This window comes from Durio zibethinus, chromosome 6 (genome assembly GCF_047325235.1).
Source record: "Durio zibethinus cultivar Kanyao isolate XHJ-2024 chromosome 6, ASM4732523v1, whole genome shotgun sequence".
NCBI classification, from domain to species: Eukaryota; Viridiplantae; Streptophyta; class Magnoliopsida; order Malvales; family Malvaceae; genus Durio; species Durio zibethinus.
Window position 1 is genome coordinate 33,605,056 of NC_143167.1, and position 10,902 is coordinate 33,615,957.

Here is a 10,902-nt window from a genome sequence, read left to right on the forward strand (position 1 = left end):
TTCGGCTGGCTTCACATGTTCCATCACTATTTAATTTGTACAATAATATATGTCACACCTAAGCTGGAGGTGTCGAAACTCTAAAATCTTTGGTTGTACAAAAATTTGACCAATTTAGAAGCTATTTCTCTCGGTGGTCAAACACTCTTTGTAATTGTATAGACGCTACCTTTTTAGTTTTTAGTACCTCAAATTTCATGTGAGTAAAGCAACATGACAAAGCAGAAGTATCAAAGAACGAGGAAAAACATTCTTTCATTGATATTGATTTTTTTTTTCCTTTTTTACCACCACCCAAATACACAGTTGATGCTCTTTATCCACCAACACTTTTTAAGAAACTACTAATATAAAATCCCACCATCACATTTCTAAGCTACTATGAAGCTGGAAAAACTTAACTGCCCAAATAGGAACACAGGTGCCAGTAGGCAGAAACACCTGCTTAGATCTCTGTAAAAGGGATTCTACAAGTATGGCAGAAGAAATGACAAAAATACACACCCCCACAATTTAGAAAAGCGCCAGCAAGACAGCTAGCCTCCTTTGTTTGCTCAATTACAAGTATTGTTCATGTATCCTGACTCGGTTCTCTTCCCACCACAGTCTAGCATGCATCTCTCCAAATTTTTCTCGGCTGTATGGTATAGGCATAAAGTGAGGAATCCAGTCAAATTTTAAGATAAAGTGATGGAAAAATTGGAAATGAAAGACAATAACATTTCCTCATTAAAAAAAAAAAAAAAGGTTCATGCTGGATTTGCCTTGGCATGGGAGTAAAATAATGTTAGTGAAAGCAGAATAAGTGAACTAGTAATGAACTAATGATGCTGTCAAAAAAAGATTTACAGCTAATAAACTGTTTCTGACAGTAGGTAATTCAAATCATAATTGTCTCTAAGGTGGACCTCAATCATGGCATTGACTTATGCTGGACCCAATGAAATCAAATCCACGGAAGAAATGGCTTTTTGGAGCATTTCCAATGAGTTTACAATGCTTATGTGTTTTAACTTTTAACCACCTGCCTTCCCTTTTAGGGAGAAAACAGAATAGATGATGCAGCTTATGCCTAGATCATATTCTCAGCAATTGAACTTATCGAATAAATGAAGATTTCTCATATAATTCAATCAAACAGAAAGACTTTGCCAATGACGGCAATGCAAAAATAGATCATTAGAATTGGCCTTGATGGATAGCAGATTTGCTGCCTGATAATTTGATATGTAACAATCTCTAAAGCAGAGTAAATGAATCTAGAAAGTATGCTAGCGACTGAAAAGGAAAGTGCAAATTACATCACATTCTACCCTATCATAGTCTGTAAAATGCAAGAAAAGCCATAAAAGAAAAAATCATCCAATGGAACTATGATGTCAACTAGCAATGAGAGAAGTGCAATTGTTATTAGACTTACAGATTGCTAACGAATGCAAAGGTTAGGCATATGAACTAATCTAAATTCGATTTAGATTGTTTTAGCTTGTAAGATGAGCTTGCAGTGACTGCAAGGATCAAACTACAACCTGCTATTTACCACCTTGAGATGTTGGAAGTTTCTAAAATGTTAAGTGCCAAGAACTGTTTGATAATTGGGGCTGATAAATCCATACAAGCACATTTCTCTATATATCAGTTATGATGGTCCTGGTCAATATTAGTTGTTTATTGGTAAGCCAAATATCACTGAAGTTAAAGAATGTCATAGAACCATACCTGAATCTAACTCGCCTAAGCTCCCTTTTGCCCCCTGGCAAGGATCTGATAGTAATGTAAACCCCTGGTTCATCTTGTTCAACCCATTCAGTCTCAAGATCACTGGCATTGCTGATGGATAGCTCTCCGGAGCGATCAGCCTCTCTTGATGAGCTACTTCTCATCGAGGCATCCATTGATGATGTCTCTGTCTTGGCACCACTAATACTGGAAAGTTTTGGAGTTGAGGTAAGACCAGAGTCACAATAATGCCTGGCCTGCATTGGGTGTTGATCAAGTGAATCTGAGGAAGAGTAGCCCAGGCCCATCCCTGTTGGACGATATAAATTACGAGGTAAGCGTTCTCTAGTTAATGGTGGTGTTACAGGACTTTCTTCTGCTGATTCCATTTTCGAGCTCTGGAAGGAATCAAAAGAATATTGTTATTAACATTGAAAAATAACAAAAACATACATGCACTTTGAACAGTATTGGTGCAGGGCATGAGTAGGTGCAATTCATTCACATTACATTAAGCAGGCAACAGCCTAAGAACTTGCCTCATCTTCTGATCTCGGGGGTGTTGGTAGAGGGAATGCCTGGCGGTTAAACCTCTGGACATTGTAGAGTTCCATCACTCTGTCATAATTCTCTGCCCACCATCTTTGAGCTTGCCATTTGTTAAACATTTCCCGACTAGTCAAAGAAAATAAACTATATTTCAGCACTCCTTATGTTCAAGAGATTAGAGTATCCCAGAAATCAGAAATTAGTGGTTCATGTTATGCATGTGCTAAAAATGGAGCAACTAATACCATTACATGATTGGTTTACATGCATTAGGGACGTCAAACACAATTTTTGGTCAAACTTATCAGAAAATGAAAGATAAAATTTGTGTGAATTTAAGTCCTAATTTCACAAAGATAAGACTCTATACCATGCTATTACCTTTTTTCACAAGTCAATGACTTGAAAACCCAACCATGACCATTATAATTGCATTATCCTCTTTTATGTGAATGGGAAATTTTAATCATTTATTAGGCCACTAGATTGTCTTATAAACATCTTTTGACCAAGCATTTCCCCTTCTTTCAATCATAGAAAAAAGCTACTAACCACCCTTAGGTAAGGGGAATATTAAAATTTTCTAAGTGGCATCATTGTGTTTGTAGTGGGGTGTCTAGTCTTCCAAAAAGAAAAAGCATCTGCAGTCTAAACCCAATGACGAGCTTTATGAAGCATTATATTAGATATGATCATATGAAAATGAAAATGGTGATGGAAAATACAGTCAATTAAGAGACCAATTAAAATCAATTTTCTAGAATGGGTACAGAAGTCATAAATGAGAGGTAACAACCATGTTCCCTAGATCGAATGACTAATCCCTCTTGTCATTGTCCATAGAAAACATGGAAAGGTAATCGGGTCTTTGTTTGTTGGCAAACATAAGATTAGTAAAGGGTCAAATTTTTGTCTTGCATGTAGTTTCGGAGCTGCAAATGATGTGGACATTCCCTAGTTAATTGTAGACAAAATGACAAGATATGGGTGGGAAGAAGACAGGGCCACGGAGAATCAGGCGTGAAGGGAAATTTTTCTTTTGTTTTTGGTTTTGAATGAAAAAGAAAGGGGAGAGCCTTCTCCGACACAAAGACAAGCCTCAGCGAAAAAGCTTCCCAACACAATCAATCCTGTCCCACCCCACTGATAAAGCCACAATCAGTTCTACTTTTGGACTTTTATTGGATTGCTTTTCATTAGGCGTGAAACCAACTGTTACATTGTGGGGCCCTCAACCTAAAATTCTTCATTTTCTTAAGGCAATGTTTGGATGCCGAGTTACAAGAAAAAAAATCCAACAAAAATTAAAAAAATAATAAATGTAAAATTTTTAATCCCATTTTTTCCCTTTTTGTCTTTTGTTTCAATTTGGTTTATATACCTTATTACGTTTCATAAAAAAAAAAAAAAAAACTCTTATTTTTAACTAAATATCACTTTTTCTTGAACCCAATTACCAAAATTTAAAATATAATTCCTAACATTTTACTATTGTACATTAAATTCTGTAAATATGGTGAAAATCATCAAATCTACAAAGGACAAAAATATGTAGGATCGGAGGAACTTTCATCTGAGGTTGTTTTATGGTTGCATCTCTAGGATCAGTCAAAACATATTTATAACATGTTGAAAGTTTTTTCACCACATCAAATAAATCCTTAATACATCGGCAAAATAATAGTTAGGGCAATTTTGCTGAAGTTGGAATAAAGAATCTCTCAAAAATAATATTTTTTTCACAGCTGTCAAAATCAAACATAAAAATTTGTGATCAACAAAAAAAAGGCGATTCCTTTTCTTTACAAAAGAAAGCACATTTAGTCTTCTTTTGTTCGGCCAAAATTTATTTATTTTTATTTAAGAATCTACTAGCAAAAAGATTGTGTCAATAATAAACTAAAATAAAACGGTAGGCATTCCAAAATAGACATCCAAACAACCTCTATCTATATCACCTAAATAAAAAACCTCCATTAAAACAAATTTTATTATAAAAGTTCGACCGGTGACGTGTCCATTCCGTTCTAAAGTTTCCAACCCAAATTTCCAAGTAACAATTCTAAACTAACTGCAGCCGTACTACTAAAAATCCAAGGCTTGAAAACAAATCAGAACCGTCAAAATCGAAAATCAGAAAAATGAAGGCGCACCTGAACCGTATCCGCTTGAGATCGTTCCCGCCGCGCGGAAGCGAAACGAAGGTGATAAGCACTCCGGGCTCCACCTGCGCCACCCACTCTTTAGGCTCACTTTCTTCGACGAACACGATCGATTCGACTCGGCGCCCACTCAACGATTTCGGCGTCGCTTCTCCGCTTGAACTCGATATCCCTTTCAACCTTGCTTCCATCTCCTTCCCCCACGTCCTGGGTGTCGCCGTGCTCGAACTCCCCGTCCTACGATACGACCACCTGAACCTGTCCGAGTCCGCGTCAGACTCGCCCGAGTTCCTCAACCGACTCTGCGCCGTGCAGGGGTTGCAGTGCCTGTACGCTCCCGAAGCCTTTAGCGCCATATCCTTCAACTAAAACCCCGAAAAAACTACTCTTCTTTAAAACCAAACAAAGACCAAAGAACTCGAAAACCTTGACTTCGTAAAATTGAGAGTTAATTACCTGAGAAGTGAGGGATTTGATGGCTTGGTTTTGCTTAGTGTTAGGAGCAGTTGAAGAGTCCATTTCCTCTGGTTGACTCAGTGAGTCATCACCGGCTTGCTTGGAACGAGCTATGCACGTCAGCATTGTTGTTTATGAAAATCTCTGAAAATTTTCAAGATTACAATCAAAACTACATTTCTCAAAATTTTAGAACTAAACTATGAAATACTAATAAATTCACCAGCAGCTTTTCCTTTCGAAGAAACACAGTAAAGACAAGAGAGATTAATAAATTAACCCCAGAGTTTCGACTTTTACCTACAGAGGCAAAATTTAATGTACTGAGAAATCCGAGGATCAGAGGCGGGGTTGGGATCTAGTTTTTTCAGTTTGAGGGAGCTCGAATCACGAGACTCGGTCAGGACTCAGGAGCTCTTTATTGCCACATTAAAATTAAAACGATCAAAGATTCTCTGCACTAATAAAAATTAAAACAAATTAAAACGACAAATGAATTTTTTCTTAAAAGAAAAAAAAAGTGAATAGAAGATAGAAAAAAATAAATAAATCACCTCCTAATCATATCAGAGGAGAGTGGAGGAGTTAAGCAGCTGCATTTGCATTTCTGATTCTGTTTTAGAGGGGTTGCTTTTTTCTTTTTTTTTTTTTTGGAGAAGTAAGGAGAAGGAGGAAGTAAAGCAAATTGGTGTGAAAGAGGAAGGCTGGCTCGCGAATCGCTATAATGGCATAGTGTTCATTGCTGCAGTGTGACGTGAAAACAGAGAAAATTTTTGCTTTTGAACTTTTTAACCTACAACCGGATGGATTTACCGGGGTTTGGGTTTTTTTCCTCTTTTTTTTGTACGGATATGGGATTGGCGGGTTTTGCTGTTTATCTATAATAGAAGAACCGGAAGAAGAGCGGAGTGGGGAGAGAGAGAGAGATAGGCTGTACCTGGGCCAGCTGATGTTGCCTTCTTTATAATGAATTGATTGCTGTCCGATCCTATCTCTGCCGGTCTTTAATTTTGGGCTCTAGGTTGTCTGAGAAAGCCCACTCTAGCAAATCTATGGGCTCAGTTTCATTCTTTGAAGGCCCAAGAACCCTTGATTCGGAAAATGCCGTCATTGGACTTGCCAAAGAAAACTTATTGGGAAACAATGGGGCTTAAGCTAATCCTACATTCAACCATTCCCGCACTTCGTGATCAGATCTAACATAGCTTAGACCATCAACTCGGGCTGCGAAGATAGAGAGTACAGCCTTTTAAATTTTAACTGGTCAATGTACGTCTTTTTCTTATATTTAATAATTTATGTATTTATATTATATTTATTTTATATTAAATATATAAAATATAAAAAATTTTATATAATAATTCATATTAATATGTTAAACACAAAATTTTTATTATTATTATTAAACTTATATATTTTTTAATAAAAATTTACATTGTATTATTTTATATTTTTTTCATATATTTTTCTATTGTTATATCATGTTTAAAATTATTATATTTATTCTTCACTCTTAACACTTACATTCTACCCGTTAAATAACCATTAGCCTTTTACTTTTAACTATACTGCGATTGCTTGCCTGTAATACTTGTATCTACCAAATTTGGAGGAAAATGAACACCAGCTTATTTAATCATTCTCAAGAAACTTCTTTGCAGGTACCTGGCAACATTAAGGATGTTTGAATTGCACTTAGCAGGTTTGAAGAACATAGTTACTGAACTTCAGTTCTTTCAATCATTCTTTCAGTGACAACAGAGATCTTGTTCCACTTCCCTTTTTAACTTTGGGTTTTACCCGATGAACAACTATCCATTGTTGGTGGTAGCAGTCATCTTGGTGGCCATTATACATCTTGCTTTCTTTGAGCTATTGAAAGTGAAAGAAATGGGATTGAGCTCCTGAAAAAATGTGAAATGTGTATTGTCCTTCTCTTGTAACTTAAATTTTTTTTTTTTTTTTTTTGTGCAAAGCACCAAATTATGGTGTATGAAAATGGCATCCCACGTTATGCAAGGCTCCTTCAATTCCAGGACCACTTAGAAAGTCAAATAGTTACCTTAATCTTCAGATATGTTCTATTAGTATTTTTTTTTTTTTTGGTTGTAGACTGTAGTAGTTCATAAATATATAGTCTGTCTTCTCCCTTTTGTCTCTTTCTTTATCTTTATGCTTTATGTGCGCGGGCTCGAGTGCATGTGCAGAAATGCTTGCCTGCCTGTTGCCTGGTGCCTGCCTCCTTCCGGCAAGGCGCTTTCTACGCAGAAACACCAAAGTTTGAGAAAGCATGGGAAGTGGTGTGTGTTAGGTAATAAATTTGAAACCATTGGCAATTGGAGAGAGAAAAAAACTGGGCAGACTGCAGCCTAATAGCTGCTTGTCTTTGAGGCTTGAGCCCATTTGGAATTTTTATGAGCAAAACATGTTGCTTTTCAATGCAAGAAATGGTTAAATTTCCCAAAGCCAACCACAAAAAGAGAGAGGGAGAGGGCATAGGATTCCATGATTTAGGTGTAGTATTTGTCAAGATTAGCATCACGCCATCACCATCGAGTAATGAGCAGCAAGTAGTAACATAAGGATTCTTTTTTCTTTTTTTTTTTCTTTTCAAGATCTTATTGATAGAATTTTCCGTACTGTCGTAAATCGTAATTGCATGTATATATAACGAAAAAAAAATCCGACTTGTCAAGAATACCCATGATGATTCCGTGAGCAAAGCTTTATACAAACCTACCTATAACATTTGAATAGCCAAACTCACACTCACACTCACTTTCACATATATAAATATATATATTAATAAATATAATATTAGTGCATTATGTCTATCACGTTTATTTAATATCAGAAGTAATTATTTATTTATTTATTTGTTAGTTTTTTAATGGTTTTTGTTGTTGGTGAAAGAGATCAGGAAGCGAGAGATTTATGCCTTTAATGATGTCTGGTTGTGAAATTGTAATTTGTAAGCAATGGGAGATGGAGTCAAAACTAAGGGTGAGCAAACCAAAAAATTTTCGTTTTTAAGTTTTTGAATTTAAATCAATCCAAATTAAATAGAAATCAATATTTTGAATCAAAATTATATCTAATTTAATTTAGTTTATTTTTTATTTATTTTAACCCTTTAATAATGTAAATTAAAATATGAAACAAAAAAAAATCTCTAAAATTTAATTTTATAGTGTTTGATAAATAATAAATCTCATTTATCTAACTGTATTTTTATAAAAATATTATTATATTATTTAATTTGATTTAAATTGATTTCAAAATAACAAGAAAATGAGAGCAAGATTTTAATCTGATTTAATTTTGATTTTGATTTTGAAATCAATAAAACAAATTTTAATTTTCAAAATAAACTAATTTTAATCAAATAATGCTCAGTCATAATCAAAACTTAACAAATCTTTCCAATCAACTGCCAATCCATCTTTTTTTTCTTTTTTTTTTACTTTTTTTTTTTAATAATCTTTAATAATAAAAATATCCCTTAGATTCTGACCTCACACATCTAAACGACGCAGGGAAAATGACAGTCCAACGTTTTCGCTTTAATTTCTCATCTCATTTTTCTATGCTTCACTCTTTCATCATTTCATTTGAGCTAAATATATAAAAAGTTTCTTAATTCTAATTAAAAAACTATATAAACTATAATTTTTATTATAATCAATTTATTTAACATTTATTTACATTCAATTAGATTAATACGTTAATACCATTAATATTTTTATTAATTAAGATAAAATTTTATACGACATAAATAAAATAAATAAAAGTTTATAATGTAACATAATTAATATGTAAAAATTAAATAAAATAAAAAATTTTCTTCTTTATTTTTTCTTTTTCTCTCATTTTAAAATTTTTTTAAAAGTTTAATTGATTGTGATTTAAAAATTGGTTGATTCAATTTTACTATATTACTAAATTTTATTCAATTAAAAATTCAATTGAATTAAAATAAAAAATAAAAAAATTGATTACTTGTAACAAAATGTTAAGACTTTAAATAATTTTTTAAGTATAGTTCAAGAATATTTTTACAACTTTAATCTCTCATTTTCTTTTCTTTTGACTGAAAAGATTTAATTAAAAAAATAAATAGATAGCTCAATCAACGAGGATAAAGAAGATTATGGTGCAGACTAGGGATATAAATTATACATTAGTACTCGTAAGCTACTCGGGTTCGATTCGAAAAAAATTCGAATTCGGTTCGATTATTGTTGAGTCGAGCTCAAGCTCGAGTAGCTCGACTTATCGATCGAGCCGAATTCGAGTAGCTCGCGAGCCTAATCGAGCTTTTATATTTAAATATATTTTTATTTTTTTTAATTAATAAAATATTTCGAATTCGAGTTCGAGTTCGAGCATGAATAATCGAACTCTTGTCGAGTATACGAATCGAGCTTATTTTTATATATTAATCGAGCGAGCTCGAGTAGCTCGAATTCGATCACGAATCGAACTTAAGCTTGAAAAAAAAAACTCGATCGAGTTCGAATCGAGTATCGAGCCCCGAGTTATGAATCGAGTTCGAGCTCGAGCTTCTCACTACTCGACTCGACTCGACTCGTTTACAGCCCTAGTGTAGACTGATTCCATAATATTATCTGAGAATATGGATCTTAATGATAAGAAATTAGGAAACGGGAGAATCTTGCCTAGGAAATACAGAATAGAAGAAAGAGTTTCTGGATAGATAGAAAACAATCTAGTTTGATATATTATTTAATTAATAAAATTTTATTTTTTATATTAAAATATTAAAATATTTTTATAATTTGTTGGTTATTGAAACCAACTAGCTAGCTGTACTATATCTTAAACAAAGGTTTTCAAAAATCATTTGAGCCTAATTTAGCTCGGTCTGATCTACAAAATTTTCTATTTTGCTAAGTTTAATTTTTTTTAATAATTATTTATTTAAACATAAAACACATTTATTTGTATTTTATTTGGTAATTCAACTTTGAATATATATAAAATAGATCAATTTACAGAGAGTAAAATTAAAAATAATTTACGTATTTATTTAATTATAAATTTTAATAAATTAAAAGAATAAAAAAATAAAAAATTAATTTTATCATTTGAATATATTAAAATAAATAATAAAAAATATGTATTTTTTTTATTTTATAATGTAAGTGGTTTTTCCCTCTCATATATCTGTGGCAGGGGTTGAGAAAACTTTTTTATTTTACGTCTGATATTTTTCTTTTTCTTTTTTTTTTAATTTGGAGTATTCCCAGTGCGGTGAACAAAAGATAAAATATTATATAACAAAATTGTTAGGCTTGATGAGTGAAGTCATCATTTTTGGATCAATTTTATTTGATTAAACATGGTTATCAAGAAACTAGTGGTTTTTACTGCTTTGCCAAATTCAGATTAAATTCTAAAACATTATCTCTAAACCCAACTTGCTCACTAAACTAATCAAAAACCTCATCTTCATTGACTTTTAAAACTATCACGAGGGAAGAAAATTTAAATAACAAACAAACAATTTTTTAGCCATTATGAGATGCTCGTTGCCATCCTCACTAGTTAAGCATTACCCTTTAAATTAAATAATTTTCATTGATTTTTATCAATTATAAGAGAAATTTTGTTAGATTTTTCATTGTTTTTTAGTAATTTAAATATCTATTTGAATGAATTATGATATGTTCTTTGCTTTTTATATCTATTCAGTTTGGCTTTTTAACAATATAACAAATATAAAATCTAACTTAAATTTTAGAAACGGTAAAAAAAAAAAGAATTTGAAAAATAAATCCAACAATCGGGGCAGTTTGGTAAAATCCAAAAGGAAAAGCATGTGTGGAAAAAAAATGAAGCCACCGTTTTCCACTTATGTCATCAACTTTCACGTGCAAATAGGGGGCGTAAACAACACCATCCAATCAGAAACAAGATGTCCAGCTAGCACGTGGGCATAAATATCGACAGTGAAGGGCGGCTGGCCGCGATAAAGTAAAGTGAAAAATAGAAC

At 32.9% G+C, this 10,902-nt stretch overlaps 1 protein-coding gene across 2 annotated transcripts; it reads right to left on the minus strand.

Moving 5' to 3' along the window:
• Positions 1–228: 228 nt before the first annotated feature.
• On the minus strand, positions 229–5,615 carry LOC111285133 (protein Brevis radix-like 4). 2 transcript variants are annotated; one of them, XM_022874396.2, is made up of 7 exons: positions 5,441–5,615; positions 5,187–5,341; positions 4,887–5,030; positions 4,422–4,795; positions 2,259–2,394; positions 1,720–2,117; positions 229–637 (listed from the first exon to the last, which is right to left on the minus strand). In XM_022874396.2, the coding sequence occupies exons 3-7, from the start codon at positions 5,010–5,012 to the stop codon at positions 559–561; spliced, it is 1,113 nt and encodes a 370-aa protein (XP_022730131.2). In that variant the 5' UTR covers positions 5,013–5,030; positions 5,187–5,341; positions 5,441–5,615; the 3' UTR covers positions 229–558. The 2 variants fall into 2 exon arrangements, with proteins under 2 accessions (XP_022730131.2, XP_022730132.2); XM_022874397.2 differs by having other exon boundaries at positions 5,187–5,346; positions 5,441–5,578.
• Positions 5,616–10,902: the final 5,287 nt, after the last annotated feature.

What these genes read in the sequence shown, in the direction of transcription:
- LOC111285133 (XM_022874396.2), bottom strand. Translation starts at nt 5,012, where the DNA reads ATGCTGACGTGCATAGCTCGTTCCAAGCAAGCCGGTGATGACTCACTG. An exon ending in TCAAATCCCTCACTTCTCAG is followed by an intron (nt 4,796 to 4,886) that starts GTAATTAACTCT and finishes TCGGGGTTTTAG; the next exon opens with TTGAAGGATATGGCGCTAAA. An exon ending in CTCAAGCGGATACGGTTCAG is followed by an intron (nt 2,395 to 4,421) that starts GTGCGCCTTCAT and finishes TTCTTTGACTAG; the next exon opens with TCGGGAAATGTTTAACAAAT.